This window comes from Apteryx mantelli, chromosome Z, assembly GCF_036417845.1.
Source record: "Apteryx mantelli isolate bAptMan1 chromosome Z, bAptMan1.hap1, whole genome shotgun sequence".
NCBI classification, from domain to species: Eukaryota; Metazoa; Chordata; class Aves; order Apterygiformes; family Apterygidae; genus Apteryx; species Apteryx mantelli.
The window spans coordinates 45,892,108-45,918,609 of NC_090020.1; the positions used below are offsets into that span (position 1 = coordinate 45,892,108).

At 34.1% G+C, this 26,502-nt stretch overlaps 1 protein-coding gene across 4 annotated transcripts in view; it reads right to left on the reverse strand.

Moving 5' to 3' along the window:
• MAN2A1 (mannosidase alpha class 2A member 1) overlaps positions 1 to 26,502 on the reverse strand; it is a 130,374-nt gene that overhangs the window by 68,154 nt on the left and 35,718 nt on the right. For all 4 annotated transcript variants that reach the window (XM_067316711.1, XM_067316710.1, XM_067316712.1 and 1 more), the window contains 7 exons: positions 26,150 to 26,321; positions 24,219 to 24,346; positions 22,492 to 22,665; positions 19,058 to 19,244; positions 13,663 to 13,840; positions 8,263 to 8,465; positions 1,434 to 1,619 (listed from right to left, as the gene is read on the reverse strand). In XM_067316711.1, the coding sequence (XP_067172812.1) occupies positions 1,434 to 1,619; positions 8,263 to 8,465; positions 13,663 to 13,840; positions 19,058 to 19,244; positions 22,492 to 22,665; positions 24,219 to 24,346; positions 26,150 to 26,321 (1,228 nt within the window). The remainder of the gene's footprint in view (positions 1 to 1,433; positions 1,620 to 8,262; positions 8,466 to 13,662; positions 13,841 to 19,057; positions 19,245 to 22,491; positions 22,666 to 24,218; positions 24,347 to 26,149; positions 26,322 to 26,502) is intronic.

The following is a 26,502-nucleotide window of genomic DNA, read 5'->3' on the forward strand; positions in this document are numbered from 1 at the left end:
AATTTTTAAAGTAGTGTTAGTTTTCGGAAGTTGTGTTTATTCAGAGTGACAACAAACCTTCAAAAAGATACAGAAATATCAAAAATAAGAGTTACAGAAAGAGAAATGTAATTTTTAATATTAATGAAGCATCAGCTTAAGAACAGCTATTTATAATTGCTGCCCAGATTGCAAAATGTGGAAATATTCTGAATTTTCATTATGTTCCTTTCTTGAATCCTGAAAATGAGATACATCTCCACCCCACTGTTACACTATGAAATGTATGCCCCCAGGATACCAAGTATTTTTTCAAAATGTTATGTTTCGGAATGTTTCTGTGTTTTATATGTTTGATTTCCAATTTCTATACTGGAGACAGCAGGCCTGAAAATTTGGTTAGAGTCAAGATTGCTTATTATCAGGATCAGAGAAGCCATCACAAACACAGAGATAATACATTTAAGCAATAATCAGCACCACACTGATTCAACTGATACGAGGTTTTTGAATTTGTAAAAATATACAGCTGCCTAATTTTATTTTGTAAAATGAAAAGACACTATTTTATTCACCCCTAGCCAGAAAAGTGCACTGCACATTACCTTGACTATATGCTTTAATAGATATTAAAAAAAAAAAAAAAGGAATTTAAAAATACTCTCCATGAATATAGTAGCTTAAAACAGAAAAACAGAGTATGCTAAAGACATTTTAGATAATGACTTATTTAATGGACATGCTCTACCATCACATCTAGCAGTGCTTAATATTCCAATATGTAAGAATCTCATGAACAAAAGCATGATCACCTTAAAGGTATATAGCTACAGAGACAGTCATATATCACGCACATACCTTTTCAAAGAGGATTTCACTACATAGTTAGTGGAATATTTTGCAAATACTCAATACTGAGAAAGCAACTCACCTGAAGGATATAATACGAATGAAGAAAAACATACAAATAAAGTAGAATACTGACAGAATGAAAAAGATTTCCAAGGCTGAAGGTGGGAAGGTTATAGAGGATGTAGGATTTCTCAAGCAACGTATATTTAAATGACAGTGTTTCTTGATTGTTGTGCATCTGCACAGGCAGATATACAATGGTCTCTACAACAGTTACTACCCAAAATAACAGCTCTGTAATTAAAGAACAACTTCTTTTGCAACCCAGAGAAATTTTATTTGGGTTTCAAATTCTTACTCTATAGGAGTAGGAAAATATTTCCTAACTCATAGGAGCATAGTGAATCAAATCCACCATCCTTATAAAAATACCGCTAGATATTCACATGAAATACCACAGTAACTGCAGTAAGCGATAATACTATGTTGTTAGTACAGAGTATGTTGCTAGATGTAGCAAATAGGTATCTGTGTTTGAAGTAAATACTGTTTTTTTTTAAAGGAAAAATAATATTTTTGTTTATACATTTACGATAAATTACCTTGTGCCATAATCCACAACCACCCAATCTTTAGATGTTCCCGTAATGGCATCATGATGCTGAAAGAGTCCAAGGTTCCTCCTAGCCTCTGTCAGCAATTTATAGTGATCCACTGAAGGAAATATGCTCATCTTGTCAGATTTACTGGACTGTACCAAAGCCAAGGAGTAAAAGATCTCAGCTGCCCTAGAATTGTAGAGAAAAATCAAATATTTCTATTTCTTTAGAAAGCAAAAAGCAACATACATTTTACCTGAAGAAAAAAACTGAAGTTTTCACACAATTTTCCTCAAACCTAGTTCCATGAGTTCTTTAAACATCAATCTTGTACTTTTTAGCCTACTGCTAGCTTTAAACAATTAAAATCCCTGTTGCACCTCATCATCATAAAAAACCTCATTAGCTTTCTGAAAGACTTCAGTGATGGGAAATGCAGCTATAACCTAAAAATGTCAGTACAAATATAACATACCACTTTCACAAATGTGTGAGGTATACAGATCAGACCTTAAAATGATGCATTAAGGATAAACTGTCTTAGAGATGTACAATTCACATTCCAAAAAAAGAACTTATTAAACCAGCAACATTATCTTAAAGATAAATATTCTATAGAATCCACAGATAATATATTTATCCAGTTTATCTTTTGTACTTCAAGCAAAATAAATTCCCCAAAAGACACAGGCAGTTCATTCACCTGCTCACTAAAACATTTGGCTGAAAGACAGAAACACTGGATTCAAAAACCCTTAGACTGAACACAACACAGAGCCCTCCTCTCCTATTTCTTACGCAAATGCTTCTAGCATTAAAATATTATCTTTACGTTTTCAATGGTTTTATGAGAATCTAAATTTATTTTTCAAAAACATTAATTGCCAAACATACTGAAATACCTAACTAACAAAAAGATGCCCGTACAAATTCTTAGAAAACCATCTGTCAACTTTTTTCTAGCTCCTCTTCCTAAAATGTTATATTTTTGTTTTTACAAATTAAGAAAGTGTCAGGTTCCTTTCAAACTTTATTTCAGCTTAATGAAAGTTTCTTGAAGTTGGAGAAAACCAAAAAGATAGATTAATGTTATAAAAAGCAAAGAAAGCAAAATGTAAAACTAACTTTAAAAACGCCACAAAAATGGAAAATACCTTAACTCTTACATTTGCCCATGTTGTCAGTGAGTACATGTTAAAATTTATATTAGGTATCACAGAAAAATTTAAAAATTGGTCTCAATTTGGGTTTTCAGACTGTGCATAGATATTAATTGTTAAGATGTTTAAATGCCTTTGGATTCAGTAGCATGTGGCAAGCCGTATTTAAAGCAATACTGAAAAAGGCCATTTATCTCAAATACCCATGGACTAACTTCTGTCAAACTAAACTGAAAGGCACACTGTATATATAATAATCCAATTTATTTTCCTATTGTTGATATTTTAGCAACAGAATGAGGAAGTCCTAGGTGTATGAATCAAACTTCTTTGCCACATTCTCAAAGAGAATTTTGCACCCCAGTGCCCACTCAGAATAGAAAATGACTTCTGCTGCTGTTTACCTTCACCTCCCATCAACACTAGCTTGGCCCAAAAAAACATACTCTTTGCTCTGCCAGGGTCACTCCAGTTAATCTGGCACTTGGTCCCTTATCCAGAAATCTCACGATGGCAATATAATAGATCTACATTTTCAGTTCCTATTGCTTCTGCAACTTCACTGTAAAGCTATTTTCTTTAGAAGAACACTTGAACTGTTTTGTGTTTCAGAAAAATAAACTGATTCCATTTTACAGATCTAATACGTAAATCTCTTTGTTGCAAAATTTTTCTTTCAAGTCTCAATATTATTCTAAACATTCCAGTGGTTCAACGGTCAAAGAAAGATACCCAGAGGTGAAACCACAAGAAGCACTTTGCTAGAGGACACTTCAGCTTAAAAATAAGCCTTTACCTCCCTCTAACATATCTCCATAAAAGCTGCATAAAACCTTGCTATTTATCACCTTTGTTTCAAACTACTACAGATTAGAGGTGTGCATAAAGCAGTTACCACAGATTATTCCTTTGTTGTAATTTGTCCCTATATCTCTACCTGAAGAAATACTTTGCGAATAGATCAAAAACTGTTTCACTGATTGCTCAAAGCCTACACTAGGTTATCTTTATGTCCACTTTATAAGTAGCCTAAATAAGGGTATCAAGTACTTCTGAATTCCAAGGTGTGGCCTTTTCTATCTACTTATACAGCTAAAACTATTGCCAAGGCTCTAATCTTCCATCTGAATTATTTCAACAACCTTTTTTTGCAGTCTTAACACAATTTTGCCCTGATTACACTTATTAAGAATGAAATTGCAGGCTGTTTTCTTAAGCTGCCACCAAAAATGCCGATTTTCTTTGCATCCTTCCATTATCACATTAAACAAACTTCAGGTCACTGACTTCATGGCCTTTCACCAGCTATTTCAACCCATCTATCTCCTCTCAATTAGCATTAAGTAGTTAATTCTGTCTCAAATCAGCAATTATTCAATCTCCATTATAAAACTGTTAAACTTTCATAACGCACAAACCCAAAACTTAAAAACAAAAGACAAAATAAAATCCAAACAAACAAAGAACAACTTTTTTTCTTGCTTAAACAGGCATTCTTCTTAGCAGGTCCTGAGGGAGAACACTGCACTGCAGTTTCCCAGGTACTAAGTAGAAGTGTTAATCCTGATGGAAAGAAGGGGAATAAACCAAGAACAGGAGATACATACAGGTGAGCTCAGAAAGAACTAGGGGAAATTTAACTCAGCAGAGGGGTTTATTAATTAAATAAGAGCAGAATGTTTTTCCTCTAATTTTAAAGAAAAAAAAAGAGAGAAAACCCCAAATTCTGCTGTTCTCACAGCTATTATGTTGTCCTTGAAGCTTTACCAGGTCTCTGACAGCAAAGCTACATTAAACTGACAAGTAGGCATTTATACATCTTGTTCTTCACACATTATTCACAGAGGCTAACAGAGAATGGGTTTGTTTTTTTTTTTTTTTAAACAAGTACTTCCTTAGTGACATGTTTTGGTTTAATTCACAAGAATAATAAATCAGAAATTTAGTTCTCTTTCAGATACTCTTTACTGGCAGGTTTAACAGCTCTTTAAGATGTTGATGTTAACTGTATTTACTCTAAATGAAGGACTATATTAATAGTGAAAAGTAGTAAATACTACAAACAAACTTGAAAGTAATTCACATAACATGTCCTGAAATATACCTAATGAAAAGCGAAGATGACAATAAAAAGAATACACTTAAGAGGCTTGAGAAGATAAAGCTAAGATAAAACTAAAAGAAAATGAAATGAAATCCCTGGTACACTAACTAATTTATTCCCTCTGCCAGAGTTGAATTTAAAATTTTTTTCATAGGTGTTTTAAATATTCTAATATAAAAATTAATTATTCAATTCAGACAGCCACAGTATCACCTGCACTGTGCCATCTAGATATAAAAAGGCCACTTACAATTTTGTACTTAAGTTTTCTTCCTAAACTTTCAATAAACACAATATGCTACTATGGAATAACACCTGCTAAAGGTTTTTGTAATTATGACTAGCCTCAACATATTTTACAGTCTGTACATGTATAATATACCTAATTTTAAAACTTAAATTGTATTAAATTTTGCTAAAATTTGGTTTTTCTTTCTTTCTCTTTTTTTTTTTTTTTTAACTCTGGCATTCAAAAATTAGAGCAAAAGCATTAATAGAGTACATACCAGTGAACAGACATCTTTTTTCTGCATCTTTTGCAGAAGTTCAGTCGTGTGGCATGCTACAGAGTGCTAAGAAACACCAGGCAGCATTAGCAGTATTACTGTTCCACACTCCACTTTGCCTCTTCACTTTATTTGCAAGATGCAAGTTAGTTCAGCTGTTCTTCCTAAACCCCACAGCTTGTGACTGTAGGTTCTAGTAGTAAGTGGTGAATCCATGCCCTAAAGACTCCCTCATGGAAGATAACCCTCACCTCATTATCAGCTCAAATTCCAAAGCATCATTATTCAGAGGACAAAACACTGTTTCCAAGAAGGGTCAGAACATGTAAGGAGGAACCTGAACTTGAGTCCCCTGCGTGCCTAGTAAGCCAGTAAAGCTACTGAAATAAAAATGCCAGTGGCCATCTGGCGAGCAGGTCACCGGAAAAAAACCAACAGAAGCATATATGTGCAACTCTGCCTCTAAAGAAAAAAAAAAAGTTTCACTTTATGGAAAGTGCTTTAATATTAATCAAGGTGCTAACACAGTAATAAAATATTATTTGCCATCAAATGCTAAGGTACCAGGCTTTTGTGGATCCAGAAATGCAACCACGGAATTAAGCATTGTCATTTGCTGTTATTTGGCTGCATACATTTGGCAACATATAAAAATATTTTTAATCGTTCCAGAAATGGCATTTAAAAATACTTTTGCAGAAAATAAAAAAGTTCACAGTTTTACCATTATGAACTTGTATCAATTTAACATTTTGCTATGTTGCTGGCAACATTTCATTTTTCAGAACTGGATGCAAACTTTTTTCATAGTACTAAAATATCATTAAGAAAAAAACCTATAATGTAAAGAAAGAAGCAAGTGGAGTCTTTTTGTGTTATTAAATTTTTAAGCTCAGACCTGAAACCTACAGGTAATCATCCCATTCTGCTAAAAAGCACCTGTTTCCAGTCAGGTCACTCAGGTTGATATTCCCTTTCCTCAAAAAGTTGTTTAATAAAACATAATTTTTTCCTGACAATATAATTAAGACTGCAAGCACACTTGATGTCACTTGTACGAATATATAAAAAAAATTTCCAGATATATAAAGCATAAAAATAAATCTAATTTTACAGTGCACACTCCTTACAAGCACTCCATATGTTACAGAAAATTGTTTTGCATCCAAGTCCAAATATTGCTCCTTAAATTTCAGCAACATTCATTGTCTTACAAAATTTAAAAAATTGTGAGTCTGTAGACAGATAAAAAGGTATATTTCCACTGAGATTTAAAAAAATCAAAGAACATGTACAAGATGATGTTCAGAAAAGCAGCACATACAGAATGAAAGGCTCCCATCAGAGAGAGCAAGAGTCAGACCAACTGGTGAGCAGGCAGGCCATGCTAGATGATCACAGACAGGAAGAAGAAAATATTAAACCAACACTGAAAACATTTCACACCAATACAATATTGAACAATTTCTAGAGGAAAACAAACAAACAAAGACATGAAACACCAGGGCATCAATTTCAGGAGCTTTTGGTATGCATATATATGCTTTGATCATTTTCCAAAGATGAAACACTGCTGAAGTTTTTTCTCTCATGACTTAACCTTACTTCATTATTTTTACATTCTCTTGCACAAGGAATCTTCTCCTTGCTTTTTGTCATCATCCCTCACAACTTTGGTCTTATTTTTCTTGTACTTGCTGTGACTTTTTGGGTTCATTCCTCCCTGCTTTTCCATTTGTGAAATGCCTTTTCTCCCTCCTATTCAATCCAATACTTTATTATATTACATTGCCTCTTCCCTAATATATTTTTTATTCTCAGTCCCTCAATCTCACTTCTCCTTACACATTTCTTATTCTTCCTTCTACTGCTTCCATTTCTTCTTCACTGAATTTCTTGATTTCTCTCAGTTCTCTTATTCTCTCAGAGTTCAGAGAAAAGGCTAAAAAAGTCATATTCATTATTTAAAAAACTGATCACAGATCACAGAGAAGTTGCTTCCAAAGTTTGTGGAGACTCTATTGATGCCACTCAAGTGAAGACTTGATTCCTTGAAAGATGGAAAAAAATCTGTTTGATAAATAGTTTCACTTCTGAAAGGTACTCATATCTCTCTCTGAAACACTATTTACTACATCAGAAACATTTTCCCTTCTTTGCTCCCTCCGCTACTGCAGCAGCCACTACAACACAAAGTTATAAGGCTCAGAAATCCTTTCTTAAGGATCACTCACCATTGCACCAATTTTTCCTCTAATGCAAAAGGGTCCTCCTGACATACAGAAGCACTCTAACAGGTAAACTCAAATTGGTCCTTCCAGAAGACAAAAAGTATCCTTTGAGGAAGGATCCTTTGAAGAATAATCTTTTGGAGTTTAAATGAAATACTAAGGATTCGCATCATATGCACCAGTCCAAAATATCTTTTTGGAGCCTTAAATTATAATTAAATTTATTTACAATATATCTTATCCAGTGCATCTGCAAGGGAGAACCTCATAACTATTGCATTAACTAAAATTCAGTATAGGTTTGTTTTTGCCCCTCCCCTTTTTTTTTTTAAAGAAGATGCAAAGACTTTTCAGCAGAAACCATACCTCACAATCTGAGATTGCTTGGCACACAATAGTCCTGACTACTTCTGAATTGCCTCCAATAACCCTGGTAAAACTCACACCTTTGTATTTTTCTCTAGAAGAGTTCACAGAATAGCCATAATGATAGACTGATCTGACAGCTATCCAAATCTCATACAGAAATAAAAACCATACCTGTTATTTTTCATGAAATCAGGAATTACTGATGACTTGAATAGTATTTTAAAACAACTGTTATTTATTTGGATAGAAAAAATATCACTGTATTTCTGTGCATCTATTAACATGCCACATGCACAGATTAATTATTGTAACAAAAACTACATTTGGAGGCCATTTAGGTTAGCCTTTCTGTAATGACTGACGTAAATTTAAAATGTGCATTTCGAAATTACTTTTCCATCTGTCAAATACATTTAATACACTTGAAGACGTGTTACCCATTTACAAGATGGCTGTACTTACCTCAGGTAGGATTCCAGAACCCTATCTAGTCGCTTATAGAACGGTCGCGATGTAAAGTATCCACTCCAGTAATGATGATCTCTGTCTGCATATGTGAAAAAGTCTCCACTTAAAACAGGAAAAAATGAATTGCTGCTCTTTTCACCCAAATTGCTTTCTTTGCGCAAAGCTTCAAAGTAGTCTGATAAAGTTCCAAACTGAGCCTGGAAGAAAATTCAGGCGACTATAACATAGTCCATTTTCTTAATTTAGACGTATAAAGAGAAGGAATATGCTTGCTTTCATATACATTTTAGAAATACGCCTCTCTGCTGAGTTATAGCAGAAATACTATTGTTTAAAGAGCTTTAAAGTCTCCCTGCACACTTTTCAGACAAGGTTACTAGCTCTTCCAAAATCACTTCTAGTTCATGTGACATGAAATACTTTTGCTTCCAAGAATAAATCAATATTTAAAATAGAAGAAGTTGGAATTTCAACAGCTGAATAAAAAGCTTTTCTTTCATGTTTTATGAGCAAGTTTCTAATATCTGAGCAAACTAATACTTCAGTAATGAGGAAAACACTCCAAATTATTTTTTTCTTCCCCATGACTAATGAAGTCCAGCAATCCAGTTTATGCAGATGTCTGGGCTAGTAAAGAAACTTAATGCAATGCAGCAAAAGAACAGTTGTCTTAATTCTGCATGTTCAGTATTAACACCATTGTGCTCCATAATCTCCTACGTACTTTTAACCTAAAATGACTGCTGATTAAATAAATTAGCATTTGCTTTCAAAAGCTTTCTGTATATTTACTACATACAAAGAAATTGTGTTTATTCAGATGTAACACTGCAAGGAAAAGAAAAACAAACAGAAAATTCATTGTCTTGTGGTGATTTCAAAAAAATACTCAGAAAAAAAAATGCAGGAACGTTAGCCCTTTATAGGGTAAGTCAAAATATGGTACCCCCAAGTTTTAGATACAGAAAAACTGAAAAAAAGGAATAGAAGAAAGAGAGATGTCAATGTTATCAACACTGAGAAACTGAATGAGATGAGAAAATAATTAATGGTATTGGGGATAGCACAGAAGACCATATTAATGCAAGTAATCCCTGTAACAAACTACGAATTTAAATTTGAAGAAGCATTACACAATTAAGTCATAATCCTTTTTAGTATTAATACTAAACATGCAAAGTAGTATTTTATAATTTGAAACACCAGAAAAAAAGATTTTAACAAAAAAATTTTTTAAAGTGACTTGGAATATAGGGTGCATTATTCTGAAAATAAGAATGTCCTATTTCAGCATTTAAAAAAAATCAGTGCTCACAAAAAGAGAGAATTTTAATGTTATCTTTAATATCTTTAATATTTAAAATTTATAATGGTATCTTCTGTTGTCCTTCAGTAAATTCAGATCAAAAATAGAGATACAATTTCTTAAGGGTACAGTACACTTATCAATTCAGTCCTCGTAATTTTAATTCCTAACAAAATCCTTTGTGGGTTACAATTTCTTCTCCTTTATATGTAATTTATGTTTTTTATATATATAAAACTTATTGCATATAAAATATATGCACACATATATGCATATATATAACATAAATTAAAACTTTTAAGAATGGTAATATGGTTATAAAGCTACACTAATTTGAAATTCACTGTTAGCTCTCACAACTCAGACTAATGCTGAACAGTTTCAAAGCAACAGGATACAAACTCCAACCTTAACAAGAACAAGAATAGTCAACTGAGTACCAAACATATCACTATCTACCATAGGTAGGCATAACTACCACATGATTTACAAGGTTCAGAGCTCAGAGAGATATAGGGAAAGCATACAATGCATTAGTAAAAATGAAATTAGGTACTGGTAGCTGGAATTCTTCAAGACGAATTGTTCATGTGCATTTATACTTTTTTAATGCATCACAATCACTCAAACCAGATACAGCTAGAGCAAGAAATTTTTTTAAAGAATGCAATACCTTAATGTTTAATGAAAGAACACCTGGGGTTTCCTTTTAAGAGTCAGCAGCAGAGAGAACTATCTTAGAATATATACACTCAATTTTTAAAATGGCAAGCAGGACAATGGATTTCCAGTCATGCTCTGACAGTCTGAAACAGCTAGAACTGGTCATCAGGATGGTCAGCAGTCCAAGTGAATTTACTGACTGTCCAGTATGTCACTTCCTCTTCCAAGCCTGCCACTTCTTGATTAAAAAAAAAAAAAAAAAAAAAAGATATGAACTACCTCTGCTTGTTGAGAATGAAAATCCTGATGTCACTCCTGATAACGGCTCTTTGAGCTGAGCTGATGTAAAAAGGCCCTCTCCTTCTCTGACCATGATATTTGAAGTCCTGGTGCACCCCACCGAAACAAGGAAACATCTTTTACTACTGTTCTGGATTTCGACAAATAAGGTTAGAACATCATGCTGGTGGTGAAATAGGGTTCCTGTTCTGTTGTGGGATGGAGACACCATCTAGATCATCTCCCTCTTAGTGAAAGGGCACAGACTGGGAAATCAGGCACAGCATAACATTTGAAGGTTTGAGAAATAAGCCCTGTCATTAAGCTATGCAAGTACAGGTTGCCATGTGGACCACAATGAACAGACATACCAATTCTTTAAGTGAGACCAAACTCCAGCTAGAACATGTTTTTCAACAAAAATGAATCAGCCTTGAGGGAATCTAGCTCCACTGAGTTCCAGGCCTCTAGCAATCTCCTCAGGCTCAAGTTCTGATGCTTTACCAAGCAATGTCTCTTCAAAATCATTCAGAAGATCCAAAGACTTGTTAGGTGAACAGAGGCTGCTAACTTGCCAGTTTGAACTGCAGCAAAGAAGAGAAATAAACATACTGCCACAGAAATCCTGATATTAGTGAACCTTGCCTTACCAGGCACTTCTAGGACAGCTGGACTTTCCCTTGTTATCATAGCTGCCTACAAGAGATAATTCAGAAGAAAAAAAATATATATATATATCAATGGACCAAGAGAAATCAGGTATTTATGACCTCTCTTCTGTATGCTGGGTTACACCAGAGGAAGAAAACTCACCAGGCAAAATTGAAGAAAACCCAATAAACTTCACTTAGTGGAAAAATAGTGAAAAAAGCTGGTAGACTCTTCTACCAGCACATAAAAAGTCTCAGCTTAATTTTTCCAGAATGAGTGTAAAGAAGATCTCTACAAGAGATGTTGAACCCTCTCTAAAGTGCAGAATAGATATTCTTCATAGTAATCTAACAGATACTGTTAGGATCATAGGAAAACTACCAGCAGGAGAGTCCCAATGCCAACAGAGGTATCCACAGGATAAACAGCCTGGTCTCAAATTTGTCTCTGAGAAGGGTAAACCTCTCATAAGATCAGAAGCTCAGAGTAAGCAGCCCCTTACGTAAGTAGTAATATTCTAGCCACTATAGCATTTCTTAAGGCAGAAATGTGAACTCTTCCCTCATTTAATCTAGGTTCTCAGGAAGCTAAACCTGACCTCTTACTTGCCTGCAGAATTAGAATCCACAGGGGAAGCGCAGCACAGAGAGAAAGCTCTACTGCTAAGCTTTTATCTCCAAGGATAAATGACACCAGTTAAAAAAAATAACTAACTAAAACATAAAGGAGTAAGGCTCCAGTGCCAACAGTGCTCCAACTGAGCAAAGCAACCTAGACATGAAGAGGCTGAATTAGAGGATTCCTTATCTTTTCATGTCCAGGTATTAAGAACTAGAAAAGGTCTGGATGTTTCCAAGAGAGCCCCAAAGGCTGGTTCGATTGCAAGGCTTTAATCCAGGTGGGAAAGCCAGGGCTGATGCAGTAGACTACTGGAGACCTTGACAATGACTATGCAGAACCTTCTAGATGAGAATTTTTCTGACATCTAAGCATAATGGATGCTCTTGAAGAACCACATCAGAGGTAGAGACTTCAGATTTTGCCCCAGAGATCAGCCAGTCCAGGCTAGCAGAAATGGTACTATGGAGAGTACACTGCTGTAACTGTCCAAAGATTAACTACCTGCACACTCTATACATTATTTTGGAAAGCGAAGCTAGTGGTCACAACATACTTTAGATTTAAAATATGGGTAAAGAGTACTCTCCAGATCTCTCTCTCTCCCTCTCCAACTAAGATATAACAGGTACTCAGATATATCATGTCATCCATATCCCATAGGACAGAGAGGTAAAATCCAGCTCAGACATGCTGAAAATGATCAAGAGATCTTTCTTACGTAGAACAAAAGGCCAGGAGTCAGCAGGAAGAGTTAATGTGTTACAGATGCTAACTAGATCTGCAGGCCATGGAATGGCGGAAGTCCCAGAGAAGGTGGAGGGAAAAAACCTGTGCACAAAAACTGAAAAAAATATGAAAAAATATGAAAAAAAATGCAGACTAGATTTAAAAAGCCAGAAAATGAAATCCCCAGTTGTGCTCCACTCATCTGATACTTGAGAAAAAACAAGGTTGTGACCCACTATCTCTTATTCTCATACCGAAAGATGATGAAAACGTGTCTGAGCACAAACCCCATCTATTTTACAAGAAGTCTCTAAAGTTCTCAACTGATCCATTAGAATGTATGAAAGTGCATATTAACACTCAAACATAATTACTAGTTTAAAATGTTATCTGAGAATTGCGCTAATATATTCACTCCTTTTGTAGCCAGGTCACTTTCTTAGATTTTATTCTCTTTGACAACCCATGCCAGCAATGGCATTTCTTGAGGTTTTGTTTTGTTTTATTCCTTTTGAAATAAATAAAACCGAACGGATCCAAGGAAAGCAATACAATTCCCAAAATTTCTAATAAGGAAATATATATAATCACTTTTAAGTGACAAACCACATCCCATTAATTATGTGAGAAATGACAAATAATTCAAATTAACATCAGAAAGTGTTAAAAATGTAAGCTGATTGTATTTGTATGCTTTCTAGTATAGCTTCTTAATAAATACCTCAAAATAAAGGGATGATGACTGTAAGTGCACCAAAGAATTTTACTGTGTAGTAGCTGGAAGCAAAATGTATGCATCCCAAAAAAGAGAAAAAAAAGGAACCTGAAGTCTGTGAAAACAACAGTGCTAAGAAAAACTTAAACCCTAAAAGTTATTTCTAAAATAATCTAGTTTGGGTATTATTTATACCTTTCAACCAGATGATATTCAGAGCAAAGTTTTTATTTTGTTTTGGAAGGAAAGGAGGTGGAAAAAACAGATTTTTTTGTTTTTTTAAAATCAGCCTAGCCAAGTTAATCTGCTGTAAAATAATTTGTAGAGTAAAGCTCCATACCTGTCAAAATTTCATTTTTTTTTCCCATGGAATCTCAGCATACCTAGACAAATTGTTTTCTCCACAAACTAAAAAAAAAAATGTTGTATTTACCTTAACATGCAACTCAGGATGAGAGTTCATATAATCAAACAGCTTCTGGTAATTCTGGTACTGCTGATCCCATTCTGAGCTCTCAGCATAGCGGAAATCATCCCCTAGTGGAGCCAACAGAACTTTAGTACGGAAAAGCTTTGACTTCTTTCTGTATTGATCTAAAATCATCCAAGCCCTTGGAAAAAAAATTAATACAATTTAGAAAACAGAAGAATAAAGGTCAGTACTTGACAAAACAATTTTTAGATACCAAACTGTGCAATGGTTGACTTTAAACAAGACACACAACATTTTTCTCTATTCCTTTTAGTAACAAAAATCTGGATGTAATTCCCTGCACTGGGACATCACATCCAACCTACCACTGTTGCAGGTACTATGTCAATTAAATCCTCCCATAAACTTATCAAGCTCCATCTTAAACAGTAGGTCAGTTTGCATCAATTTGCTCCTGTGCCAAAACCAATCTTTAGTTTAAATTATGTTTACCTGCTTTAGACTTAGATAACAATCCTAATCCTCACCAGCCTTTATTTACAATAACAAACAAGCAAGCTCTTTTTGTCCCCTCTGGTAATTCCCTTGGACACTTAGCTTTATACCTTCATGTCCTTGACACAAAAAATGCCCATAAATTAATCTTTGAGGAACTCCAGTAGTAATCTTCACCAGAAATTTTTTTGCAAGGCTAATGATCATTGTTCTCCCTTCAGCCAGCTTCTTACTGTCTTACAGCCAGCCTTCTTAGGCTTTACTAATGATTTCCCATACAGTAATATCAAATCCTTTACTCATGTCCTGATAAATTAAACCCACCACATTTCTTTTGTGCAGAAAAGGCAGTAAAGTTGCCCTTCAGTACCTACTCACTCTTTGGCAAGTAAAATATCAATCCTCTCATTAAGTAGCAATATAATTAAAGTTACAAGTCTGAAGTCTGGATTAGTGAAAATGTCCATTTCCTCCCTTACTGTCCCCAAAGCCCTCAACCATTATCAAAGACTACAGGTGATGACCTTCTCTAATTAAAGTTGTGAAAATAATTTTAGTAGGAAATATAAACTACAATAATATATTTGTAAATGAGAAAAAGGTTTAAAGAGAAAATAGCTGCAAATTCCAGATTCCAGTGAGCTTTTAATTTCTACAAACACAGCTTAATACCACCATCTACTTTACTTCATACTCTTGAAGGTTAATACTTATATGAACATTTCTGTGAGAATTTAAACAAGTTTGATAAAGAAATATGGATTTCCAGTCTAATCAAGAAGTCAGGGGGTTTGCTTTTTAACTGGTTTAAACAGCTTTGAGTAAACACAAGGTCTGAATATATTGGGGCAGGGGGCGACACAGGACCTTTAGTTAAGGATCTACATAGTTCTGCTGAGACTAGCATATAGACCAGTCTAGCAGCTTTCCCCCCACCTTTGTCTATAGTTGAATTTATATTTTTTCCATGACCTTCAACAGCATCCTGACTTTAACATAAAGTCTTCCTCTCCACAAAACTATTACAATTGGCACAATAGAAGACTTGGTAATTCTCCCTTCTAAAAAGCCAGCCTAACTCAAATTTCCCATATGCAGTCTCTGGTTAGAAAAATACTTTATTTTAGAGCCTCTTGAGAAATATAGGACTTCAGGAAAGGTTACTGCTAAGAGGATATTTGACTGTGGCATCTCTCCTCAAAGTCTTCCCCAGTTTCCTTCCAAATCTACTGCAAAACTCAATGCTGCTGCATTCTCCCTGTCCCCAAATCACCTTTTGCTATAGGATTCTTAGGTGCTTTTAATGAGGTGGCACGATCTTCTGCCACTGCAAACCATTTTCAGTTGCAAAATATCAGAGAAAATGAGATGTCTCAAAATTATGTATATCCTCTGCAAAAAAAACCTGTTACTGGAAAAGATTTAAGTTGCTCTCAAATAACTTTTTAAAACATTATTTCAGAGAGGAAGGAAAAAGAGTGAGCAAAAACCCTCAGATAGGATTTGCTAGAGATGAGAAATACTTCTGCAGAAAAAGCCTGAGATTCCACTGAGATTCAACAATGCTTTCCTCTTCTGGCTCCCCAGCGAACACAGTATTAGGTGTGTTTTGATATTTATCTAACCTACCTAAATAAAAATTGGAAAACTAAAAAGATTAATGATATAGCCTTTAAACTTTTTCTAGCCCTATAATTATGGATATACGTTACCAGCAGCAACTACTACATTTTTAATGGCTTTTTTATATAAACATTTTGTTTTTATACAATCAAAAGTTCTCAGAATTGTATACAAGATACATTATGTAGTTCTCAATATTCATAGTAATCCTAATTACACTCTTAGCAACACTGGACCTATATCAAAATAGTATTAATATGTCAAGTCAGTAACAACTTTACTTGAAGACTTTTTTTAAAACCTTTCTTTGGAAAGCTTTCAGATTACCAAAGAATGCTAAAAGACCTTTGACAGATGAGGAAAAATGTTTTCCTATCACAAGTGTCTCTTTATAACTCAAAAATTTCAAAAATTTGGCTAACACACATCAATTAATATGGGGCTAGGTTCACTCCTTACATTGTAAAAGAAGGAGGAATAGCTGCCACCCAGAGTCTGTGGGAATCACAAGGAATGCTGCAGCCGCGTATAGCAAGTCTTATGTGACAGGTCTGACAGTGGTCATGGCTTTATAGTCTCCACTGTACAGCACATGAAGCACTAAGGGCTAGCTCCTTGCTCCATAATCTCAATTAGGAAAGAAAAGCTGCTAGTTGATTTGCAATTCGCTACTCAGGTGATTTGGTGGCAGATGTGGCTATGCACACAAAATGAGACTCTTCATCAAGAGTTCGAGACCAGCTGCAAACTAGAATCACCAGCACCCCAGCAGCCACGTAACCTGCATGCCAGCTGCATGTTGTGCAATATGACCAAGCATACAGAAAAAGCAGCTGAAAGCTCTGTGAATAAAACAAGGGATGGAAAGAAAGCAGGGTCAAACTGGGTGCTTCCACAACTAGTAGGGGGATTGGGGGGGTGTGGGGGGGAAATTTTCTACTTTTTCTCTGCAGTATATAACCTGCAGTACAGAAACCTCTCCTAATTTCATGCATGGAAAAGACGACATACACGAAAACAAGTTATACTTCCATTAGAAAAGCAACTCATTATCCTTAAAGAAAAAAAAAAAACACTGTTGTTTCTTGCTAGTGTGACTAATCTTGTAATTCAGGTATTAACAGTTTTTTCTGAAAAGCTAGAACTTGGGCATTCAAACACAAGGATGTGATAAGGATGCAGCTGTAGGACTGGGTGTGTGCAATAACAATCTTTATAACCTAAACTGTTATGGAGTGTAACTAAGTTCATAATTAAACAGGTACAGGCTTTTAATAAGACTGCTGTCTCATTCGTGCCTATCAAATCACAATTAAAGTTGCAGGGCAATTATAAATCCAACAGCTATTAGTCTCGACTTTTCAGCTTTATATTTCTTCCTTATATTGCTATGGCCATAACAGTACTAAAATCAGAAACTACAATCCCAGCTGAATAGAGCTATGCTTTTTTAATTTCAGTGCAGTTTGAGCATTGAAGAAAGGTCAGCAATTTAAACCTTGCCACTGAATTGATGAAATGTGTATCAAATGCTTTATTCAGATCCACACAGTATAGATACAACACATTTTTCCGGTCTTAAAAAACAAGGCAGCCAGAGATTAGAGACAAACCTTTACCTTGGTAAGTTTGTGATATAATGATATATTTTCTAATTACTTCTGTGTCTCTCACATCTCCTCTTCCTAAGAGTTGTAAAAGTTGTCTTGTTACAGAAGTCAGACCAGAAAAGTTTCTGGTTGCATACAATATTACTTGTATTTCAAGAAAAAGTGGAAATGTTTTTTGTATTCTTCAGCAAATAGCATTTCCTACATTTTAATGGATTTATTTGAAACTATACTATCAAAGAGGAAATGCATATATTCTTTTCAGTATTCTGACTGTAAATGATCCATTCTCCCAAATCAAAAGACAATGTGTTACTTTTACTTTCTCCCCAGGTATCATCTATCATCTTGCTCTTTCACCCCCATTAGACATTGTATCTACTGAAAACTGATGCAAAGGATTGATTCAGCTTTGGGAAACATATCATCCTTAAACCTTATCATACCTTCACTGCATGCTTGCCCCATTCCTTTTCTTGGTTTTATTTCACATGATTAAAGAACCATTTACTCCTTTTTTCATTTTTTACAAAGTCTAATTTAGATTGTTATGCAAAAGTTGTATCTTGGAAGTGCAGGCATAAATTAAGACTTGATTAAAAAAATCAAAAAATCTTAAAAAGCATTCATAACAGGCTCTCTGCATATTCCTCACAGTCTACTCGTTTCAGTTATTTGGTAAACTGGAACTGTTGCTCTTCTATTTATTTGCCTCAAATAATGATGATGCAAATTCAAGTTTGTTTGTTTTTTTTTAATAAGTCTGACCTAAAGAAACACTGGCTTTTCTTCATATTTGATAAGGACCGGGCTGTGCCAAAATGATTCTGCTATTAGCTCTACTGCTGCTGTCACCTTCAAGTTTTGTTTCTTTTCAAAGAAAATGACATTTTTTCCTATCAGTATTCCAAGTTCAATCTAAAATATGACAATTGTGATGCATTCTGCTTCTATGTTTGATAAAGTCTTGTAATTGAATTTTATTGACAAAAGGAAAATTTCAAAATGTTTGGCAAAATTCATATTAGTCTACTCAGAAAAAGGGTATGAAGACTAGATATGTGCATCATATGCACTTGATACTGCATCAAATCACATTTTTGATGACAGCTGCTCACTTTAAAATCTCAACATCAAGGCTAAAAACTAAAAGTCACCCTTGCTATCCTTGGTATATTTGCTACACCCAGCTATTTGCACTGATTGAAAACACCCACCTAAATTCCTAATTCTTGAATTCCTGAATGGTTTAAGTTATACAAGGCACAAAGACAGTAAACAAGGCATTAGAATGAATCTCTTTCGGGGGGGGGGGGAACGGGACGAGACGGGACACTTCAACAGTTTAATCTTTCCTTTCAAGAATTTTTTTTTCAAAACTGTAAAGTAGTTTTGTAAAACTGTAAAACTTGATCCTTACCAGTGGCATAACAACTTAATAGTAACAATTAAATGCATCTTCTTTAGTCATAATCTATTTATAAATTTCACTATCAATTATGTTCTGACCTTAAGTGCAAACACAAGGCAAGTTATACGTATTATTTTCCTACAGCCAGGTTGTTTCAAGAACTATATAAACTCACCAAGCTATGCTAGACAACCTCTTCAACCAGCATGAAGAATATTTTTAAGTTCTTCACTTCCAAAATATATAAAAACTGTACCTGTGTTGAACATTCCCAGCATGAATGGCCTCTGGTGGAACTCTCCATGGGCAACTTACTCTTCCTCCAGGAAGGCGTTTAAAATCAAATTGGCAACAGATTTTTGGATCTGGACCACAAGTATGAGGAACATCATAGCTATAGAAAGGCATCATATGACAAAGGATATCTGTACTGGATCCCAAATCTGGAATTAAATACATAGAGCACACTTTTAAAATAAAGCCTCTCAGGTTTGTTACAGCTTAATCAGTTCCACGGTCTTAACCCAAAAACTTTATTAAAAACATCAGACCAAGACAATTCATGCTCTGAATATTCATACCTGGAGTCTATGTAGACGAGATAAACTTTTCTCCTTATCTGCCTTACATAAAACAGGCTAAAAATAGAGCTAACAACACAGATTGAGATGTCCTTATTAAGCTCTGCCTGATTTGGAGAGATATGAACAAAATATTAAGGTTTTTTTATGCATATAAATCTCATTATTTCTAGAATATTAGAGATGAAGAAAAATATGTTTTACATTTTCAGCAGAATAAAAAAAAAGCTGTCATTACTTCATTAGCACAAAGTTTGAATTGGTTTAAGCAATATCTTAATTTCATGAATATATATAACTTCAGTACATTAACAATATGATTTTATGCACTTGTGTCAGAAAGTTTTCAGACCACCTTTGCAATCCTAACTTTTCCATCTAGTCAACCCATTCCCTAAAATACGAGCTTTATCCCACCAGGAGTTAGAGCTCAGTTTCTAGTTCAAACAGATCTACATATTTTTATCAGACAGAGCCTTTTGAAAGAAGGTCATTCAAAACTTCACTTTAAAGAGAGCCTTAATTTTACTCATCTGTTAACACACCCTGAACATTGATTACCTATTTCCAGCACTAAGTACATGAAAAAATTTTATACAGAAATAAGGGACGAATGTGATAGATGTGCCACAGCACCTGGCTCCCAAGAAAAGTATGCCAATGATACATATGAGAATGCTCTTCAAAAGCCGTAAGAACATGAGTCCTTACAGCTGTCCATATCTTTTGTTAACAAATTCTTATTTTATTACTTTAGAGTTAATAATCCATAAATATATGCATTTACCTTTAAACTGTGGGAACTCTCTATCTCTCTGGAACCAGCTTTGCATATTATGTCAGATGAATGTGCTGTGATCTTTGATCATACAATCTTGGAGGCTGTCATGCTTTTTTACCCAATGGTTATACACTGTTTCACAGTACATTCACAATTTCTAAATAAAAAAAATCTAGAAACTTTTGCTTCCTATAACATACACCAATGCTTAAAATATTTTGTGTTTGGAAAGTTGTTAAACTTGAATCATAATGAAAATGGTTTCAATACAGCTTAATGAAAGCAAGTTATACAACTGCCATTTCAGAATTAGAAGTTTTCAGAAGCAGTGGTTTTAAGGTTGTTAGGGTGGGAGAAGTAAAAGAAAAGAAAAAGAAAAAAAAACAAGAGACAGGATTTCCTTTTCATCATTCTAACAACTTCTTTTTTTCATATTCAGTCAAAATGAAGGCAAATCAGTAATAATTTTACACTGTAAAAACAGGCCTTTTTTTAAGCAGCTATTTCAACTGACACTGGAATTTATTCTCTCTCTAGGTACAGCAGCACCCAATTTTATAGCTTCTAGCCTCCCCACACATCACAAACAAAGAGGATGGGGAGAGATGCAGAGTGCTATAGCTGAGATTTTGCTCAGGGAAAAATAGCACCAAACAGGATTGAAACAAAGACTAGCAAGAGAAGAGAGGCCAACAAGCTGTCCAAACAAACTGTGATCTGAGAAGAGTCTCATCCTGGAAGAATTGTAACAAAACGACAGATCACAATTATGTTTTGTTTTTCATTTAAACAATATTGAACTTTCATTGCTTTAAATTAAGACTAGAAGATTAAACTTTAGGTGAAACAACTGTGAAAGTATCCAAGTTCAAAACTGTTTCAAAAGGCCATGCTACTCTGTTTGGAAGCCCAAACACTAGACCATATCATGTAAGAGTTTAACCTCACAACCATTTTGAAAAAGTCACATCAAGTATACATAATTACTTGATGTACACTGAGGGGCATATACTAACATTAAAAGAAAACCTCTAAAATGTCAGTGATGAGCATCATCTTGGATAGCGGTACGTTTTTCCTCCAGGAAAATTTGCTTGTGCAGCAGACAGCATTTTTTGAATCCCCTCCTCCCCCTTAACATCCTGTGAAAAACACACAGGAACTGAAAAACTTTATAATCATCACTACCTTTCATCAGTAATTATAAAATACATTTTTTGGACCCTGTATTGATAAAGCAGTGACATATTAGCTTATTTTAAAAAATTACAAGACCAAAATACAATTGCACACATTTGTCATACTACTTATTGGAATGCTGGTACAGTGCAAAGCAAAGCACAATATTCATATAAGAAAGTACAGGCATTTTCAGATACTTACCAGTTTGCTGAGATATAATTGCTACATTATTTAAGTGACCTTTCATACTGTAAAATGTATAAGTAATATCAAGAAAGCAATTATCTTTATTCTAAAAAAAATTTTTTTTTGAAAATTTCATTGCAAATTAAAATGGTGAAATATTTTTAATCAATTTTTCTGACTAAGGATAACCTACATATTTCAAGTCTACAGAAAGCTGCTGTAACTAATGAGACTAATTTGTCACACCATCTGAGAAAAACTGGTTGCTCGGAAGTTTTTCCCCATAGTAAGAATGGGAACAAGGCCCTTCTATCTTCAACCAATATTCACAGTTTTGTTATCATTTAAGGAAAATGTTCCTTTCTACTTCCACTTTATTCCTTGCCTCTCCTCACTAAATATAACCAGCAGGTGATGGAGTGGGAGGAGGAAAGCAAAGACGTGAGAAAAGGAAAAAAAGAATATTCCACCCTCTACTTTTTCTAAATATATTTTTGAAAGGAAAGTGAATCTTTTGTTTAAAGCTTTAAAACGGGAAATAGAAAAGTGAACTAAAATCCGTAACCTCTGCTTTTCCCTTTCCCATATAAATATTTTCTAAGGAGTGTTAGAGAAGAGAAATGAGAAAAAGTAAAAACAGAACCGAAAACGAAGTAAAAGGAAGATCAGATGAACAATGACAACACTACAGCTTTTATATTTAACCCCTTCCCCAACACATGTACTTACTTTTTTTGTTATAAAAAAAATCTCTGAAGTTTTTAAACAAAATGAAAGACTTTCTTTTAAAAACAACAAAACCAGAAGTTTAAAACTTTGAAGACTTGACTAACTTCTACAAATAACCTATTCCTGTAGAGATTGTCATAGTATTTATTGAAGCCCTCTTGATCTTTTATTTTAAATCAATAATAAAGCAACAAATAAAATAAATTGAGACAAAGGAAAAAAAAAACATACCCCAGTTCTGTCTCCAAAAAAATTCTAGTATCTTCTGAGTTGCAAAGTGTTTTTTAACTGAGTAGTGAACTCTCTGTATAAGCATATTGGAAAATCCCGCGCGTTTCAAAAGATAGGCCATTGTCGGGGAATGCCCAAAGGGATCGACGGCCCAACCAGACTTTGGTTTTACTCCTGTTGACAAAAGGAAGAGTAGATGGGCAGAAAAAAAAAGTTTTACTTTTCACTCAATAAAGAAAAAAATACCAATATAATTTAAATCAGATCTCTACGGATGAAATTTCCAAGAAGGTAAATGAAAAATACAGGCAATTAAGTCTCCTTAAGAACATACTTTGGAATTAACATTCTAGAATTAAATAGATAAGTATTTCTGTAAAATCAAATGTCTTAGAGGCAGGGCAGTCTGGCTAATTACGTAAAAAAACCTGGGATTATGACTTAAATTGTTACATTGTTACTGTTTCAACTTTTGTCTCAAATATTTAACTTTATACAGAATTATAATGAAAAACAGCTCCCATTTTAAAATTTTTCCAGATGTTACAATTAGAAAGGAAAATTGAAAGAAAATGAACAGATGCAGATGGATAGATAAGTCAGTGAATTTTCATTGTAATTTAAATAATTTTAACCTTTGCTGGCATTAGGATTAACTTTTGTTTCAAAAACTAATTGATTTACTTGGCTGGCAGTCATTAGAATTCAGCTGATTACTATTCTCTTTCCACTGAATTTCACATCAGCAAATTAGAAAGCTATACCTAACTTTTGTTTAATCGATTCAATAAGTATCTCTATTTTTACTGTACCCCCACAAGAAGAGTAGGCAATGCATTACCCTTTTACTAGACATTTTTTCTAAAACATAATTATGTTGAACAGTATTTATGGGAATTGCAATCCAAGAAAAATATAGTGAAACAGTTTTTCAAAATAATTTCAATTAAATGAAGTAATGCTGTTGTTAAAATCTCTATACAAATATTTCACACACAGAAAAAGGGTTAATTAAAAAGAAAAAGTTATCTCTAATTATGGAACTAAACCAGAAAAGTCTCCCAAAGCCACCAAAATAATTCAGCCAGCCTTATTGCAGGTACTTAGTAATTCCACCAATCCTGGAGTTGTTTGACTTTCTTCAAAGTTTCAAAAGCAAATATGAAGTCTTTTTTTTTTAATTTAACATAAACGATTTTAACAGATTACATGGGGGTGAGGTCTTACCATTACTATTTAGTTTCATATTTACTTTTTGAAAAGCTTACCTAAAAAGAACCTAATTAATATCCAGCCTTCAGAATAAATTCAAACACATGGAAGGCATATCAATTTTTAAATCAAGTGATTTTAAGGCCTTATTCATGATTTCCAAAAGACAAAAATGGTAATCCTGAAAACCGTTTGTAATACCAGAGGCATGTGAACTACAGTTTAGCATGATTTAGTCTTGCATATTATTATGCTTATATATTATGCACATCTTTCATTAATCAAAGTGTTAGGACAGAAAAAAAAGCTTAAATACACTTTATCCAAGAACCTTCATTTGTAAATAGAAACTGCAAATACTAGGCTCAATCCTGCAGTTTTCAGTAAGCGGTCTGATTTAATGTTTCGGGAAAGCAGAGTAAACAAAGCCTTCTAATCACCTGAAAAATATAAAGAAAGAATTGCAAATTGACTTCCTGTATTAACGCAGCAAAATTTTAAATCAAGCTACATACCCAGGTTCCTTTCTAGCCACTGATGTCCTTCTATCAGTTGGTCAATTAAAGCAAAGTAGTGAGGAGAGGCTTCATCAGGCATAACCCATCCTCCTGTTACTATTTCAAATTGCCCATCTTTTATTAACCTGAAAGAAAAATATGTAAATTGGGTTCAGAAACTTGCTGTGAAAATATACTGTTAAAATCTACTTCTGAATACACAAGAGATTTATTGGGCAAACAATGCCAAAATCTAAACTGATTATGCTAGTTCCAATACTAGACTACATTTTTTTAACTGAACAGAGAAAGAATGAATACATGAAGAGTGAAATTCTTAATAACTCTGTGCAAGCAAAACTATCTGCTCTTCTGCATATGCCATAGAATATTTGGGTTTTTTTTTATTCAGGAAGAGGGCTACTTCCTGCAAAGACTGCAAAAATAAAATAGTGCATGTGCCACAGTACTGAAGGCCAATTGAGTGAGATGCCCAGATATTCAAGCACAAGTTCAAGCACTACTAATATTTCCTACCCCTGATCTAACATTCTTCTTATTGTTTTAGAAAGCTGGTGGAGCTTCAAAGTTTATTATATCTATAAATACTTTAAACCATCTCATTGAAACAGACCACAGAATGATCCAGTCTCCCTTTTAAGATGTCCATGGACCTAATAATCGTGCTTTCAGTACAAGATGGTCCTTAGAGTTAAATAATGTAATCTCGGCACTTATATTGTACACTACTGCATATCTGATTAATGAATTCAAGAAAGAAATACAATAAGCATACAAGCACTTACTCATATCATAAATAATGCCCATAGAACTAATGAAAGCATACAGCAAAATAACCTCCTGTGCATGCTTCTGTAACTCTTCTATAACTAAAGAGCAGTTTAACCAATACCCAACTTACCTGAAGCAAGAAGTACACAGTTCCCTAGTGAATGTTGTTTACCTGCTTTTTGTGTTCCAAGAGATTTTATCATCTTAAAATCCCACAGTGTGCTCTAATGTTTACACATTGTACATAACTCTTTAAACAGATAGTTTTCTATGTTCCTCCCAAGATCTCCAGGGATACCAAAGCTTTGCAGCTTTGAGGCTCTCATAACTTTAATGTATGTTGCAGCTTTAGCTGCACCCAGTGTTATCTCAAAGGGATGCCCTGATCCACCTGTTGGATCCTGTCTTGAGGCATCTTAGTTTAAATATATTATATATATATAATTATACATACACAAAATATGAATATACAAAATATGAATATACTATACTATATATATAGCATATCTAGATAATAATTTTTTAATAGCGAGGGTAGTATCTCAAAACTAGATCCTTACTTAGAAGTTATCCAAGCAGCATGCTTTCTTGTCTCAATGTCTAGTTAAATCTCTTACTTTTGTATTACTTTATGACCTGTGATTTAAAAAAAACCCTGAAAATACGTGTATAGAGTATGCAGTTCTTTAATTTTTACATAGCTGCATGTTTATTGAAAACATAGTTTAAGATGCTAAACATCTCATTTCATAACTACTAAAACTGAGGAAGAGATTATCTTAAATAAATAGCTAGTATGAAAGGTTACCTTCATCCCACTGCCAAAACTTTTATGTCACTTCAAACACAGGAGCTGAGTTTATAATCACAACTCCCACAATTTGGAAAGCATCTTAATGGTTGGGAATGGATACTTTCAACCATTTTTTTCCAGCAACTCAGTAACTTCACTCCATTTCTCTAAATAGAACTTTGTTTTTTAATTAAAAATAAATAAATAAATAACCAAACACCCCAAACCAGAACTTTAATAGTGTGATTATTCTCGTCATACCACATTGCAATAAATGAAATCAAGTTCACAGTGTAGTCAAATACACATAAAGATTCAGAACATTCTGCAAGAAGTACAACACAAACAGTATAGATGCTCAAACCTTTTAACAGCATCCTTTTTTTGGCTATCTATTCCATCCCACCATTTTGATAAGTAAGAAATCTCAGACCACATAAATTTTCTTCGGTTGTCTTCTTGTAGTTTTATAACCATATTATTTAAGATATGTTGTGTCTGATCTCTGAAGTAGTCCTCAAAAGTCTTCAACCAACCTAAGTAAAGAAATAAGAACATGTGAAACAAGATGTTCTCTTATAGCCTTTACAGACCCACATCCCTCCTGCACCCTGCAAAAAGTTAAGTCACACATCGATTTAAAAAGCCAAATTTTACATGGTGTGGATGGTTCACAATGCTGAATTCTCTGGGAGTTTGTTTTTACAAAATTTAGAC